Source organism: Eumetopias jubatus, unplaced genomic scaffold, assembly GCF_037043125.1.
Source record: "Eumetopias jubatus isolate StellerSeaLion01/CBP00866 unplaced genomic scaffold, mEumJub1_p1.0 scaffold_13, whole genome shotgun sequence".
Lineage (NCBI taxonomy): Eukaryota > Metazoa > Chordata > Mammalia > Carnivora > Otariidae > Eumetopias > Eumetopias jubatus.
Genome location: NW_028274819.1, coordinates 1,761,511 through 1,777,790, shown reverse-complemented (window position 1 = coordinate 1,777,790; position 16,280 = coordinate 1,761,511). Strand labels below are relative to the sequence as shown.

Below are 16,280 nucleotides of genomic sequence, written 5' to 3'. Positions count from 1 at the left end.
AGCCCTGGAAAGCACACTGAGCAATTACTGGAGATGTGCTTCCTTGTGGCCCTGTGGGTTGGGCAGATTCCCCTGGGCACTCCATGCAGGAAACAAACTCTTTGCACAAAGCCTATGTCTCCTTGTACCGGGCTCTGTTGGGTGTCCCCAGTAACCAAATATTGGGAACATGTTCTCTTCACCATAACATTTTGAGTATTAAAATATTCCCTGTGTCCCACTGGCTTACTGACAAAAATCCAGATTTTCTGAAATTCAAGCAGTGATCTCAAACCCCAGGATGACACTGGACCCTTTTCCTGATCCTTTATATTTGAACATGCTGGGCTCTCTCAAATATCACGCATTGCCGTCCAGGCCTGAAAACACAGTCAGTACTACACTCGGATCACAGAAAGACACTGATTTCTTGGACTCCAGAGCATTCTGCATACCCACAAAGTCACCCAAAATGTAAGCAACATTTCCTGGGTCTCTCACACACTGCAAGCTCCCTGTAGATCACCAATTTTGGACACTGATTCTCCAGGCCTCACAACCTACGAACTCTTAATCCTTTTCCCCTAAAACTTAGATATTGACCCCCAGTTTTCCTGAGGACTCTGAGCAACTTCCCTGGATCTCCAGATTGAAAAATTAGTTTGCTGGGGCCTCCAAATTGAGACATGTCTCCCAGCCCTCCAAAATAAATTGGGACCTCCCCCTCCACAAAACAACTGAGCTTTTTTTGAACATTGATTTTTGAGTCACCTGATTTTATGACCCTTGCTCCCCAAGTCCCTCTAAATTCAGGCAACTTTCCATGCCCCCCCCCCAGATGAAAATGTCCAGGGATCAAAAAATATCCTAGAAACCCTAGGTCTTATGGGCCTGTGTCCTACAAGCTTCCAGACTATTACCAGTGGTCCCTGAGATTTAGACATCTGCCTCCATTGGACAATTCCCAGGGATCCCCAAAACTTGGGACATGTTTTGCTAGGGTTCCCCAAATGCAGACAGTGACCAAGCAAACAGGATATTTTTCCTGCTCACCAAAAATAAACTAATTGAAACCAATTAAAAATTAAAATATAAGCAGACATGGATGTTTCTGCATTTCCCAAATATACTGATCACACCCCAGGTTCCCCCAAGTTTAGACAGTGTTTCTTGAGTCTCTAAAGGACACTGTGAATTGGCCCCAGACCATGACAATTAAGGAGGTTACTTCCTTGCCAGCACCCACTTCCAGGCCACTAATTTTGCATTTCTAAATTGTGGAAGTAAATCTCTACTTCCCTCCACCACACTGAAATTTCCTAGATCCCCAAAATGGGTTCAGTGTTTCTCTTCTCCCAGTTTCAGATAATGTGCCTCTGAGGTTCCCCCCCCCTCCACGTTTCATGCTGAGAATTTTCTCAGAGTCACCCAAAACCTATCTCCCACAAATTGGCCTGGGGCTCCCCTAAGCTTGTTGACCAAGATGCTGGGTCCCCCATATTTTAGAATCGAATTTCTTGTTCCCTCCCCCCCCCCACCCACCCTTTGCACTGAGCAATGTCCCCTGATCCTTCAAACTTGGACCCTGGATCCTGAGTCTCAAATGTTGTCACTGATTACAGTTCCCCACACACCAACGGGGCCTCCCTCGGGTCTCCTGCCTCGGGACACTAGTGCTCTGAGCCACAAACCAGACAGAGCTCTGACTTGCGTTCCCGACATTTGGGCATTGTTCCTGGCCCGCCGGCAGCCCTCTGCACTTTTTCCAACCCCACGCGCGGTGGGTACTGGTTTCAGCCTCTCTTCGTCTCCTACGAAGACCCCCCGAGCTCCTCGGATTTGGGAAATTTCTCTCTCTATTCCCCAACACACTTGGCCCGGCAGCGTGTCCGCCAGGACGTGGGCAGTGCTGCTCCCGCGTCCAGGAAAACGACTGGGCATTGCCCCCAGTTTCCCCCAAATTTGGGCATTGTCCCCGGGTCTTCCAACGGACTGGGCGTTGCCCCCGGACACTGGGGACTGCCCCCGGGGTCTCGCTCACCTTCAGCAGCGTCCACCGCCGCCGCAGAGAGCTCGCTCGCTGCCTCGCCTCCTCGTGCGCCCGCGGACGCAGCTTCCAGCCTCCAGCCTCCAGCTTTGCGGTGAGCTCCCCGCTGCCTCCGCGGCCCCGGCCGGCTTCCCCGCCCGCCCCGCCACCGACCCGCCGGGGCCGGCGCTCGCCTCGGGCGGCCGCCGGGGACACCAGAACGGGGCGCAGGAGCCTGTTGAGGGCTTGCGGCTCGGCGGCCGCGCTCGCTGGGACCTGGCGCCCCGAAACCTGCGCCGCTTTCGTTTGCTCTTTGCAAAGATCACAGTAGTGGGGAAGGTGCCTCGGTGGCCCCCAAAGCGGGGAGGGCCGGGCGCTGGGTCGGAGGGACGCCGAGGAGAGGCGCACCCCGTTTGGGCGGTGCGGCGCCTCCAAGTCCGCCGGGCAGGGTACTTGGGGAGGCGCGCGCCGAGCGCGGGCGAAGTGATTGATGGCGGAGCGAGGGGGCGAGCCGGCGCGGGCTTCCGCCGGCGGCGTCCCCTTCCCCTCGGAGAGGCGCGGGTGGCCGGGGCGCCGAGGGGCAGGCGGGGCGCCGGGGCTTGTGCGTGGTTTTGACTTGGTAAAAATCACGACTTCTTTACGTCGTCCAAACTCTCCAGGAGATGGTTTCCCCAGACCCCCACATTATCGTGGTGGCCCCCGGGGCTGAACCCGACTCTACGCAAGTCCAACGCACTGAGAACAGGGGAATCATTATCCGGATATTTTGGGTGGGCCCCAAAGTCGAGCTGCTTAGACAAACCCCGGTGAGTTCGGTCATGCAGGTAGGATTTCAGCGCTGTTTCCCGCCCTGCTCTTCCCTCCCCGGCCAGGCGCAGCCGCGGCAGGCCCCACGTCTGGCTCCCATTTGGGCCTGGCCGGGCCGGGCCTCCCCAGGAACCGCACCTGGCGGCCGCCGCAGCTATACCCCGGCTCCCGCGCGGCACCGGGGGGCGCTCAGGCTCCGGCTGCCGCGACTTCAGGCGCCGCGCCTGCTTGGGCAGGTGGCGGCTGCGCGCCCTGCCCGGGACCGGAGGTTCCTCCTTCCCCTACAGCTCGCCGCGGGACTAGGGGACCCCCGACCCGGCGCCGAACCACCTGCGCCCTCACTCTTGATCCGGCGCCCCCGCCGCGTAGCCCCGCGGAGGCGCTAGGGCCTGGGACACCGCCCACCTTTCTCGCTTCGCGCCCCCAGCGTGCGCGAGCCTAGAAACCCCTGGTTCCCCGGAACCCGAAAGGGGGAGCCCCCCAACACTTTAGAACGGAGACTCGGGATTTCTTTCGCATTCTGCCGCTCCCCGCCCCCAACCCAATCTCGCTGCGAGCACCCCACAGCCCCCCCCCACCGTCGCCCCCGGACCCGGGGCCCCCCAGCCCCTCGCCCTCCCTTGCTCGAGCTGCAGGGGCGGTCCGGAGGGCGGGGCCAGCGCCCCGAGGGCGCCCATTGGCGCGGGCGCGGGGCCAGCGGGGCCCGAGCGGGCGCCGCGCCGCGGGGTGGCGCGGCTATAAGAGTCGGGCGTTGGCGCCCGCAGTTCGCCTGCTCTCCGGCGGAGCTGCGTGAGGCCAGGCCGGCCCCCGGCCCCCCCCTTCCGGCCGCCCCCGCCTCCTGGCCCACGCCCGCCCGCGCTCGGCCCGCCAGCGCCTCCATCCGGCCGGCGGTCCCGCATCGTCGCCGCCCGCTGCCACGCTGCTGACTCCCGCCTTGGGCGCCGTCGGCGGGGCCGCGCTCCGCCGGGCCTGCGGATCCCCGCCGCCTCCTCTTCCATCTACCTCAACGCCCTCCCCGCTTCGCCCGAGGAGGCGGTCCCCCCCGCAGGCAGTCCGGCTCGCAGGCCGCCGGCGTTGTCATCCCCCGCGCTGCCCCCAGCCCTCCCCGGCGCGCGGCCCACCGCTTCCCTCCTCGCCGCGTCCCGAGCGGCTCGGCGCCGCCACCGCCACCGCCAACCCCCCCACCCAGGGCCCGGGCTCGCGACGGCAGAGGGCTCCGTCGGCCCAATCCGAGCTGGGCGCCCGCGGCCCGGGCGATCCTCCACTCCGCCCCCCTCAGCACCTTCCCCGGCCCTCGACGTTGCGCCCTGCCCTCGCTTCTCTGTGCTCCCCCGTCCCCTCTCTAGCCTCTGGTCCCGGCGCCCGCTCTCTGCTCTCCCGCAGCCTGCCCTTCGCTCCCTCCCGTCCCCCCCAGCTCCTCGCCTCCGACTGCCTCCCCCTCCACGCCCGCCCTCTCGCCTCGCCGTCCCGAAGTGGATTAATTATACGCTTTCTGTTTCTCTCTGCGCTGTTCTCCCCCGCTGCGAGCCTGCCCGCCTCTCGCTGTCCTCTCTCCCTCTCGCCCTCTCTTTGGCCCCCCCCTTTCACGTTCTCTCTGTGTCTCTCACTATCTCTGCCCCCCTCTATCCTTGATACAACAGCTGACCTCATTTCCCGATACCCTTTCCCCCCCTAAAAGTACAACATCTGGCCCGCCCCAGCCCGCAGACAGCCCGCCCTCCCCAAACAATCAGACGAGTCCCCCCCCAAAAAAAAGCCATCCCCCCGTTCTGCCCCGTCGCACATTCGGCCCCCGCGACTCGGCCAGAGCGGCGCTGGCAGAGGAGTGTCCGGCAGGAGGGCCAACGCCCGCTGTTCGGTTTGCGATACGCAGCAGGGAGGTGGGCGGCAGCTGCGCCGGCTTCCAGGTAAGCGGCGTGCGGGCCGGCCGGGCGGGGAGAGGGGCCCGGGCAGGCCCGGGGTGGGGGTCTGGGGGTCCGGCTCCCTGTGGCGAAGCCCGCGCTCTCCCCTGCGCCGCCGAAGTGGGGGTGGGTGGGTAGGGGCTTTGGGAAGTGCTGGGGAGGTGTGAGCTGTCTGCAAAGGCGACTTCCTGGTCGGTTTGTGGGTGCTGGGGGGTGTTGCTGAGAGTCTGCGATCCGTGCCGTGTGGGGGAGGGCGCTGTCCCCCAGGGTGTTGGGTAATGAGGAGGGGCGCAAGGCTCAGAAACCCACCCTGGTATGTTGACTCCGTGCCAGCAAGACTGAAGGAGGAAAACGGGGTGGGCGGGGCCAGGATGGAAGAGGGGGCGAGCTGGCAAAAGGCTCAGACGAGGCGCCACATTTGCAGTTGACCCCCCCACACACGCCCCCCCCTTTCCCTGTCCCCAACATTTCCACCCAGGAATCTGGGGAGAGGGGCCGGTTGGAAGCTCAGATGAGCAGGAGCGTACAGCCCATAGAGGGTAACTGCCCCTGCCCAGTGGGCAGATGGAACTTTCCATACAAGGAGGTGTAAAGCAGCCCCCCCTCCTTCCCCTCCCCCCCCACATTGCCTTGTGCCTAGATGGGCTGGGGGTGCAGGGTGAGCCCCCACCCCCACCCTGCGGTACTTCGCGGAGGGATGGTCCAGGGCTAGCTGTTGGGGGTGCAGGAGAGAAGGGACTGGCTGGGAGGACGGAGGGGGCGGGAGCAAAGGGGGCGGGGGGAGTGGTCAGCAGGGAGAGGGGTGGGGGGTAGGGTGGAGCCCGGGCTGGGAGGAGCCGGCTCAGACATAAAAGCTGGAGCACTGACCAGCCTGCAAACTGGACATTAGCTTCTCCTGTGAGGCAGCCTTCCAGCCTCCTCCTCCTCCTCCTCCGCTTCCTCCTCCTCCACCAGTCCCAGCAAGCCTCCTGTCCAGCTGCAGGTAACCAAGGCTGTCGAGCGAGGACCCCTCTGCCCTCCCGCTCCGGCCTGCCCGCCTGCTGATGGCCTCGGGCCTCAGCCCCTCCACCTCTCCTCTCTGCCTCTACCCTCCTCACCCCTACCCTCCCTCCTCCTCTCCCTCCTCCGGGGCTTGCTTACCTGGCCCACACCTCTGCCTGCCTCGTGCCTCTCCTCCTCGGGGCCTCTGCTCTCCGCGGGTGCTCTGGACCGGACCCCCGCACTGGAGTGGCCGGGCTTGCAGAAGGACGCAGCTGCCGCTCGGCCGGCGCCCAGTCACTAGCTGGCCAAATTGTTCTTAGAATTTGGAAGGGGGCAGCAGCGGGGGCAGCCTGGGAGCCTGGCTGGGGCTGGGGCCAGGGCAGGAGGAGGTGAGCAGGGTGGCACTTTAGATCCTTCTGTGGATCTGGCCACTGCTCTTCACCCAGTTTCAGCGGAGACTGCGCTCCCTTCTTATTCCCCCTTCTCTCCTGCATGATTTCTGGCATCAGAAAATTCCCTGGGCCTCCCATGCAGCAGCCGGGCTCCAGGCTGGGAAGGGGCATGCTGCTTGGACCCCCATGCCCACCCGGTGTGGAGCCTGGGAGGGGCACCTCTGGGCAGGCTGCCCGGCCCCTGGCTTGGGTAGCATCAGGGTGCCAGGGGCTCAGAGGCCCTGGGCCGTGACTGTCGCCCCAGAAGGGGTTTGTACCTGGGCCAGCGGAGGGCAGGCTGGGGCTGCCTGCCTGGATGTGGGGGGGGGGGGAATCCACTTTCTAGAGGGAGCAAGGGCAGTTTGCTGTATCTACAAGAGAGCCTGAGGGCCCTCCTGAGCCCCCCAACCCTGGAGGGACCTGGTTAACCCTTGCCCGGGGCCTGCAGCTGCACAGCCTGTGCAGGGGGTGTGTCCTTCCAGGTTGGGCTCCGAGGACCTGGTGTCTAGCCTCCAGGTGGCCTGACCTGTTCTCTCCAGCTCCCAGGGTGGGCTTTGGTACCCCCGTGGGGGAGAGGGTCTGGTGATCCCAGAGGGACCTCGAGGCCCTGGGTGCTGTGATGCCAAGTGTGCAGAGGAGGCTTCTAGCCTTTGTGTTTCGGGGTGCCCCGGGCAGACTGGAGTGGAGGACTGAGCGATTCAGGAGAGCAAGGCCCCTGGGAGCGTGGTTGGCACCATGCGGTAACCGCCGGATCCTTGACCTGAGCTTTGCGCAGCCACAGACTGGGAGGGTGGGGGAGGGGGCAGGGGTGGGACTGGCCCAGCAGGACCCCCTGCTGCTTGGGGGGGGGTAGGGGTGGGGGTGGGGAGAGGGTGGTCCTCTGGGATGCACATGCTCTGTGGTGGGGTGGGGCTGTCTGCCATCTTGGCTGATGCTGGGAGGTCTGAGGAGTGGCCACTGCCCCGTGCTGGCCCCGCCCCCATGACTTCATAGGACAGAGGCCAGGTTCAGTGTCCAGCACTGGCCCCCGCAGCTCTGGGTGTGGCTGAGCCCCTGCAGTGGTGACGATGGGGAGGATCACCCCCATGTGAAATTGCTGACCAGCACTTGGTACGGATCAGAGATGTGCTTCACACAGGTCCACTCAGCCTCGGGGCCACCATGCACCCTGCCTTGGGCAGTGAGAGCATGTGTGATTTCTGTAATTAAAGTGGTCACATTTAGGAGGACACCATGCTCTAAACCGAACTTGGAATTAGGAGATGGCTAGGAGGGTGTCTCCGTCAGAGGCGGGGCGGCCTCTGGCCCTGGACGTGGCCTGGGCGGGCAGGCTCATGGCCTCTTCTCTCCGCCCCCAGATGCCGATGGGGGTCCCGATGGGGAAGCCGATGCTGGTGCTGCTGACCTTCTTGGCCTTGGCCTCGTGCTGCTTTGCTGCTTACCGCCCCAGTGAGACCCTGTGCGGCGGGGAGCTGGTGGACACCCTCCAGTTTGTCTGTGGGGACCGCGGCTTCTACTTCAGTAAGTAGCTCAACGTGCAGTGGGGCAAGGGGGAGGGCGTACACAGCAGGTGATCAATAAATGCTGGAGTCCTCCGCACCATTTCCCAGACACCCAGGGTTACCCTCCGGGATGCCTGGTGTGGGGAGCCAGGTGGAGGGAAGCCACTGCAAGGTGGTGACCCCAGGCGCTCTTGTTCTGAGACTTCATGAGCACAACTGTGTCCACATTTATGGGGCACCTGCTGTGTGCCCGGGTGGTGCTCACACCCCTGGTTTTCCTGCAGTATGACTCAAAGTAGAACACTCTCCTCCCAGGAAGGGTGGGATCTGCGTGGGGGCCAGAGCATGGCAGGCGTGTGGGTGGGGGTGCAGGGTGGGCTGGATGGGGTTGGGGGGGTAGGCCCTAGCAGGGAGGAGGACTTTCCCTCCCTGCCTCCCCGGGACCTGCTTGCGGGCAGGGCTGTGAGCACTGAAGTTCCTCCCACATTTTCATGGTGCCTGACATTTTGACAGTGGGATTATCTGATTTAAAGTTAGATAAAATGGGTCGGAGACCAGTAAGAACAGAAGCGTCTGCCCGCACACCCCACGTGGGGGTGGGGGAAGAGAGGAGTGCCTGCCTGCACAACAGCAGGGGGGGAGGGGACGTGCACCCCAGGGGCGGGCCACAGTGTGGGGTGCCCACCTGCCCGCCCGAGGGCTCTTGGCCTGTTCCTCCCGCTTCTCTCTTGATTTTCAACCCCTGGCAGGCTTTCCCTGAGACCTCTGCTTCTCCTTGCCCCGTTCCTCTGTGGGACCCCCAGGCTGGAGGTGACCTCTTCCTCAGGGGTGTGGGCCCTTGCCCTCGCCTCCCAGAAAGCTGGGCCTCAGTCTCCTCATCTGCAGGATGGGGGGGAGTGTTTATCTGGACAACAGGGGGCACGGGGGTGGGGGACAGGCCCCGCTGACCCTGAGGGTGGGGTGGGTGGGGGTGGGGACGTGCCTGGGGTGAGTTGGCCACCGCCCACGTGGCCGGGCCCAGCCCTCCTCCCGCAGCGCCCCCCTCTGTCGCCTCTGCTTACCCACGGACGCCAGCCTTGGATTCCCAGAGCTCCTCTCTGAGAAGCTCTCCTGCTTCTCCTTGCTTCTGAAGCCCTCCCCACCCTGGCCTCGCCTGTGCCCTCTCGCGCGCCCGCCTCGTTTGGGGGCAGGAAGTGTAGGGTCTGGTGCCCAGGGAGTGGGTCCCCTGCTGGGAGGGCCGCCCCCCCCCCCCCGCGGGCCCTGCTCCCCAGGGCGCCTGCCCTCGGCCCCCCAGGTGAGGGCCGGGACTCCTCCTCGCAGCTGACCTCGGAGCCGGAGCCGCGGAGGGACGGGGAGGACGGGAGGAGAGGAGGGCGCGGTTTCATGCAGGCCCTCACTCCTCCCCTCCCGTCTTCCCCGTCCCCCCCCACGCCTGCCGCGACTCGAGGGCTGCGGGCCGCCCGGGCTCCTGCTCCGTGCAGGGACGCCGCTTGCGTCCCAGCCTGGCCCTCTGGATGGGACCCTGTGCCCCCAGTGCGGGGGCTGGACCCCTTGTGGGCGGCCCCCTGAAGCCGGGCTCCCCCCCCCGGCACATTTTCCTCACCTCCCTGGGCAGTGGGGCCAGGAGGCTGTGTCCACCTTCCACGCGAGCAGGGAGGCGCCAAGAGGCCAGGGCCTGGTCCTGGAGCACACCCCCCCCACTTGCACTCCTGTCCTTCCCGGGCACCCCGCCTGCCCACTGTCTCCCCCTGGCTCCACGAGGCTGGCTGCCCCCGCAGGGCCCGCTCCCCCCCCCCCCCCATAGCTCTTCTCCTCTCCTCCCTGCCCTGCTCCGGGCAGCCGCCGGCCAGAGGCCGGCTCCAGGGGACCGTGCGGCCGGTGCTCAAGTGCGGCTCTCCTTCCCCCTGTGGGACTTCCAGGCAGGCCGGCAAGCCGCGCGAGTCGCCGCAGCAGCCGTGGCATTGTGGAGGAATGCTGTTTCCGCAGCTGTGATCTGGCCCTTCTGGAGACCTACTGTGCCACCCCCGCCAAGTCCGAGAGGGACGTGTCGACCCCTCCGACCGTGCTTCCGGTGAGAGGGGACCCGGCCTTGGTGTGGGGGATGTCACCTCGGAGCCAGGGGCCAGGGCACGTGGCACGGCTGGGTGGCACTCGCCTGGGTGCCACGGGTCCCCGTGCCGTGGACTGCGGACGTGGCCGGTCACGCACCGGAGGGTGAGCCCGGAGCCCCCGCAGGCCCCTGGCGAGCTGGGCGCCCCCTGACTGGCCCTTACCCCCTCAGGACAACTTCCCCAGATACCCCGTGGGCAAGTTCTTCCAATATGACACCTGGAAGCAGTCCGCCCAACGACTGCGCAGGGGCCTGCCTGCCCTCCTGCGCGCCCGCCGGGGTCGCATGCTCGCCAAGGAGCTCGAGGCGTTCAGAGAGGCCAAGCGTCACCGTCCCCTGATCGCCCTGCCCACCCACGACCCCGCGGCCCACGGGGGCGCCTCTCCGGAGGCGTCCGGCAATCAGAAGTGAGCCAAAATGTCGCGTAATTCTGCAAAGATGGCACCGTCCACCTAGTGCCCTCCTCCTGACCAGGGGCCGTTCCACCGGGCCCCGCCTCTGACATCTCTCGGGATCGCGTTCCCTCTGCGGGCTCCCCCAGCCCCAGCCCCCGTGCCCCAACCTCCCCATGTCAGGCTCTTCTCTCCTTGGCCCCCTCCATCGGGCTGAGGAGATCCTAGCAACATCTCTAAAAGTGTACAAACTCGATTGGCTTTAAATATCCCCCAAATTATCCCCAAATTGTACAATCAAAAAACTAAAACTACGAACCCCTAAATCTCTCTCTCTCACACACACACACACACACACCAGTCCCCTTAAAATGAATTGGCTTTTTAGAAACACCAGGAACGTTAATTAGCTAAAAACAAAAACAAAATAAACTAAAATTATCAATTGGCTAAAAAAAAAAATACCCAAAATGAATTGGCTTAAAAACAATTGGCATCATGAAAGAATTAGGCCCCTCCCTTCCTTCTCTTCCCCAGGGACCTCGAGTCAGATTGGCCGTGAGCTCGGGCGCCTGGCCTCCAGGAGAAAGGAAGGGACCCAAAATCTACAGGTAGGCACGTCATGGTCCACTGCCGGCTCTGGCCTCCTCAGGCAAAACTCTGGTCGCGTTTGGGGAGAATTGGTCATCCTCAGAACAGCAAAGCCCCAGACTCATTCCTTGCTCTATTTCCCATCCTCGAAAGTCACCATGGAGCTAGATGGGGGTTCCCAGTGAGACCGAAGGAGGGGAGAACAGAACATGAACACCGAAATTCGTGAAAATAAACTTTAATTGGCACAAACCCCCATACAGCCTAAAATCCATCCTCCCAAAACCCACATATCCCAAAATCTTACATCTCAATTTCCACCCTAAAAAACATCCACACACCCACATGTATCCCTGCAGACACCCCCTTACATGCATGCACACGCACACACACCCTTATGCACATATGCACATGCACACTCACGCACACATGCAGACACACGCGACATGCACACACACACCCTCGCACCCATGCACACGCACACCCTCACACGCACACACACGCACGCGCGCGCACACACCCTCCCACACACGCACACTGTCATGCACACGCACACCCTCACGCCCATGCACGCACACACGCACACAGATGGGTGAACCCAGCATGGTGCAGGTCAGACAGCATTCTATCTCAGACCCTTCTCTAAGTTGTTCGTTGGAGAGGTTTTCATGTCCCGTCCTCCCCTCCTGACCCCTGGGACGTGCTCCTCGGGTGGGAGAGGGTGCTCCCCACGGCCCCCGTGGTGTGAGCCCGATGCCCCCAGGCCCCACCAGCATCTGTGCCCTGTACCATCGTGTGGAGCGAGGACCAGGTTTGGCCAGACTGGAGGTGGCTGTAGCCGAGCAGAGACCAAGACGTGCCCTACCGCGGAGCCTGACCCCCTAGGTGTGCTCTTTGAGAAACATCTGGGACCCCCAGCACACCTAGGGACCATCCTTGCTGGCCTCCTAGGGGCCTCTCAGCAATGGGGGGCCCCCCAGGGGGCCAGCAACGATGGTGGGGAGTGTGGGAAGTCTGGCGGTTGGAGGGGCGGGTGGGGGGCAGTGGGGGCTGGGTGGGGGGATGCTCTGGAGTAGGAAGTGGTCCCGTGAGGTTTGGAGGAGTCAGGAGTCACGAGTGCAGAATTACAGATCCAATTAGGAGCCCAAATTTACGCCAATTGATCTATTCCCCCCCTTTAATTGGTTTCTCCTGGGGCTTTTTTCCTTTTTTTTTTTTTTGATCCCTCCTTAGCTTTTTATGCGCGCTCACATCAAATTAAACTTACCCCCGTCCCACGTAACAGGGGAGCAGTGACAAAGCAATGTACGAAGCCACCACCACCACCGCCGCGGCCATGCCGCACGTCCTGCTCTCCGCCATTTATCGCCCTGATTCGGTTTTTGTTTTTATCTGTCCCTGTCGCTTGGGTTGAGTTGAGAGTGGGGCCTCCGTGGGGCGCTGGCCACTGCACCCCACGGAGAAGCCAGAGGGAAAGGAGTGGGCCGCTGCCCGGCCTGGCCTTCGGGGACAGTGGCTGGTCCCCGGAGGTCCTGAGGGGTGGAGGAGGGGGTGGGGAGGCATCTCCTCGGTGTCCGGAAGGTGCTCGGAGGCCATCAGGAAAGGGCCCCTGGCTGGCCCAGGCTGGCTGGGGGGGAAGGGGCTGCAGGTGTGTGAGTAGAGGGGCTCCATCAGGCTGGAGCAGGTGGCCGCCTTCCGTGCACTTGGGGAGTCCCTCCCCTCACCCCTCGGTGACACCTTGCCCACCTTCTCAGCACCCTGTCTTGCCCCCCGGAGGCTCAGAGCTCCGTGGGGCCTCTTGGGGCCCAGGCAGGGTGAGGCCGGGGAGTAGGGGAGGTCAGGAGGGTGTTGGCCCCACAGAGCAAGGAGAGCTGTGAGAGTGGTCCATCGGCTGGGGTTGCTCGGGCCCCGAGGCCCATGGGTCTGGCGGTACCGAATCAGCCACCATCTCGGCGCCTAGGGCTGTGGCAGGGATCCGGGCGGCTGGGAGGTTTACCTCACCCCCGCTTTTGCCCCCAGCGCAGCCCCCTTGCACAGCAGCCCGACTAGCATTCTAGAGGCCCAAGGCTTCTGGGCCCCAGTAACGGGGCTGGCACGACCCTGGGGGCGGTACGTGTCAGCCCACCAGTGGCACAGAGGGTCCTTCGGCAGGCGTCCGGGGAATGGGCCATTCGGAACATTGGACGGAGCTGAAAAGAGCCAAATTGTTGTAATTGGGACCCAGACAGATTGGCCTGAGATCCAAAAAGACTTGGAGGCAACCCAAATTGCCTGCCCATCCTGCCGGACGCCCATCCCACCCAGTGTTACATTCTGCCTCTCGTGGGGTGGGTGCTCCAGGGCCGTCTGCCGACGCTCCTCTGTGTCCCCCAGCAAGCAGCTCCCCCAGGGTCCCCAGCCATCCCGACCCGGGCCCCCATCTGACCTCCCGAGCCCTGGCTGTGGCCGTCCATCTTTTCTCTCCCCTCAACTGTCTTCAGCGGGACCCCCTCTTGGGTCCCCCCCACCATCGCCTGAAGAACCCCCACGTGCCGAGCACCCAATGTCACCTCCACCCACTGTCGCGGTCCATCTGGCAGTGGCCGTGCGGGCCTCAACTCGACCCCTTTAACATGCTCCTATTTCTGGCAAAATTCATTGCTTGGGTTTTGTCTTTAACATTTATCGCTCGCAATCCCAATAAAGCATTCAAATTTATCTTGTTCTGAGTCCTCTGCTCTTTCACGCGCCTACGAGGTCAAGGGGGGGCACCTGGGGGTGTGGGCACCCCTCTGCTGCCTCACAGCACGCATGGCCAGTGAGAACAGTCTGAAAGCCTGCACACTCTCAGCAGCGACCGTGGCCACCTGCTTGGGGCCAGGGGCTCTGGGACAATCTTAGCCACCAAATCCTCAAAGATGGGGTGTCCTGTGGCAGGAGGGGCTCCCGGGGGGGGTGGCTTCCAGGACCCACTGATAAGAAGTGAAGTGCCTTCACTGCCAATCCAAGGGACCTCTCCCAGCCTGGGGGAGGGTGCGGGGGGCCCCCCAGGTTCTAAAATGTTCTGGAAACTAGCTGTTGCTAGAGATGGGGATTCACGTCTCCTGCTTGCCCAGTGGCACACACAGACATGCTCAGCCTCCCCCCAAGATGGAGGCTGCAGCAGAAACCCCCTCCTCCTCAGCCCTGCACCCCTCTTCCCCCACTGCTCTAGCTGCTGAGCTTTAGGGTCCCCGGGCTTGTAAGAAGTTGGTGAGGTTGGCATCGGTGACACTTGAGGCCTGAGCTGGACGCCTCCCCGCCCCGCCCCCCAAGCCCTGGGTCTGCAGGTGCACCATGGTGGGTAGAGGGGCGGTGGGGCCAGGCAACTTTCAGCAAGCAGACTCAGGGCTCTGTCTGGGTTGGGGGAAGGCCTCCCACCCTGAACCCTGTCCTTCTTTCTGTTTCTAGTATTTTCGGGTATTTCCCGGCCTGGTGCTGGGCCACAAAAGGCTCAAAGCAAGTCCCCCAAGGGCTCGGGTGGTGTCCACATGCTGCCCACGCTCACTGCTCTGAGAATTCCAAGCAGGGGGCTGGGGGGCTGCCTGGAGGAGGTAGGACCAGCCTCCAAGGGTGAGGGAAAGAGCCAGTTGGATAGGGACACTGCGCCCATCTTGGGGCAGCCTGGGCCTGACAATGGTGAGGCTGGGGGCCCAGGTGGGGCAGAGGGCCCAGGCCCAGCAGTGCTGGCACACCCCACAATGAACCATCCTGACCAGGTCTCCCCACCCTGGAGACCGGGTCTGAGCCTGTCTCCCACTAGCCTGATGCACCACCCGCCCCCGAAGATCCACTGAGCCCTGCCTGGCTCCCCTCGTGGGACCCTTGGGGCACTGGGCTCAGGGTCCCTCTTCCTCCCAGCTCTGGGCAAACCATGCCCTCTCCAGCTCCCCCCACCTGCTACACCCAGGGTCCTCACTCACAACCTCCTCTCCCTCACTGCAGCCCAGCCCACCTGCACCCCTGCCTGTGCTGGCTTTCCCCAAGACCCCTGCTGCCCCTCCTGAGCTCCTGGCAGCTCCCAACCCTGCTCCACCCCAGTGCTGAGGCTGCCCTCGCCCCAGCTGCTTGGGCAGCCGAGCCCCAGGTCTTCTGGGGTGCCCAGCTTGGCTTTTCTCCCCTCTCTCTGCTCTGTAAACTCTCAGCTCATTCCTGAGGCCTCACTCATTCATTCATTTGTTCGTTTTCTCACATGTGTGGATGAACACCCCATTGGCAGGGCACCCCAGGCTCAGTGTCATGGAGGGAAATGTTGGGGTGCTTTTTGAAGCAGATGGGTCTCATGGAGAGAGTAATTTTGGAGTGCAGGCCTGAAGGAGGTGGGAGGCGTGGGGTTCTCCTGGAGGGAGGGGTGGAGAAGGGTCTCCCTCTGGGGAGGCTGGGGGAGGGGTCCGTGGGGGAGATGAGGCCAGGGTGGGAATGGGGGCTGTACAGGCCATTGTCACTCACTCAACAAACATTTACGGATTCCTACAGGGCTGGGCTGAATGGTACTCCCCCAAAACACCCCATGTCCCCATCCCAGCCTCTGGAGCCTGTGAATGCGACCTTGTTTGGAAAAAGGGTCTCTGCAGGGGTCAGTGAGGGATGAGCTCCTCCCAGATGACGGTGGGCCTCAGTCCAAACACAGGTGTCCCTGTGACAGGAGAGAAGGGGGCAGGCCCGCAGGGGAGGGCCCGGTAGAGCCCCGAGGCTGGGGGAGGCAGGAGGAAGCCCCCCTGGAGGCTCGCGGGGGGCTCGGCCCTGGGACACCTGCATTTCAGTCCTGAGAGCTGACTTTGGATTCCGGCCTCCAGAATCGGGAGAGAAAGGATTCCATCCTTTGAGCGGCCCAGCTCGTGGTCACTTAGGAAAATTACATGAGGAGGCACCTCTCTGCCCCAGTCCCTGTTCTAGGTGCTGAGGCCACTGTGGAGCACAGAGCAGGTGGCATGCCCATCCTGGAGGAGCCTCGGATCCATGGTCCCACCACCCCAGGCCGCACCCGGGCACCTCCCTCCGGTGGTTCTTGCTGATCTCCGCTCCGACCACACGGAGGTAAACACTTTTAAAACAGCAGAGCAGGCCCACTTCTGTGAAGTCCCCATGAGGACCCCTGGGTCTGGGCGGACTCACGAGCATGTTTCTGCCTCAGGGCCTTGGCACGGGCTGCCTCTGCGCAGGCCGCTTTCCCGCAGACACCTGTCCGTCACCCTCCTTACAGTAAACTGCGGACTCGGACTCCCCTCGGGGAAGCCCGCCCCCAGCGCCCTCTCACCAGGGTGATCGGGGCCTGCGTGTCCCCTCACTGCGCTGGATGCAGAGGGTGACACTGAAGCCTGACTGTGAGTGGTGGGAAGGAGAGGGGTTGTGTGCTGAGCTGGAGACACGGACTAACTTTCTGGGCTACCAACAGCCACTTGGGTCTCCGTCCCACATTCTCACGGAGCTGCAAGTGGTATCTGCTGTGGTCTGCCCAGCTCCCTCGACGTCCTGCAGACCCCTGACCCAGTGTGCGCATGGCCACCCCTCGCCCGCTCCAGGGTGCCCTGCCCTCCCCCTG

The 16,280-nt window shown here is 63.2% G+C and overlaps 1 protein-coding gene across 2 annotated transcripts; it reads left to right on the top strand.

Moving 5' to 3' along the window:
- Window positions 1-2,667: 2,667 nt before the first annotated feature.
- IGF2 (insulin like growth factor 2) lies at window positions 2,668-10,148 on the top strand. 2 transcript variants are annotated; one of them, XM_028118254.2, is made up of 4 exons: window positions 2,668-2,829; window positions 7,484-7,646; window positions 9,547-9,698; window positions 9,909-10,148. In XM_028118254.2, exons 1-4 carry the CDS (start codon window positions 2,668-2,670, stop codon window positions 10,146-10,148), a joined length of 717 nt encoding a protein of 238 aa, XP_027974055.1. The 2 variants fall into 2 exon arrangements, with proteins under 2 accessions (XP_027974055.1, XP_087873932.1); XM_088017806.1 differs by having other exon boundaries at window positions 9,538-9,698.
- Window positions 10,149-16,280: the final 6,132 nt, after the last annotated feature.

Excerpts from the sequence above, each read along its gene's own strand:
- IGF2 (XM_088017806.1), top strand. The coding sequence starts at position 2,668 with ATGGTTTCCCCAGACCCCCACATTATCGTGGTGGCCCCCGGGGCTGAA. Across the intron at positions 2,830-7,483 it reads CGGTGAGTTCGGTCATGCAG|ATGCCGATGGGGGTCCCGAT; the intron begins GTAGGATTTCAG and ends CTCCGCCCCCAG. Across the intron at positions 7,647-9,537 it reads GGACCGCGGCTTCTACTTCA|GACTTCCAGGCAGGCCGGCA; the intron begins GTAAGTAGCTCA and ends TTCCCCCTGTGG.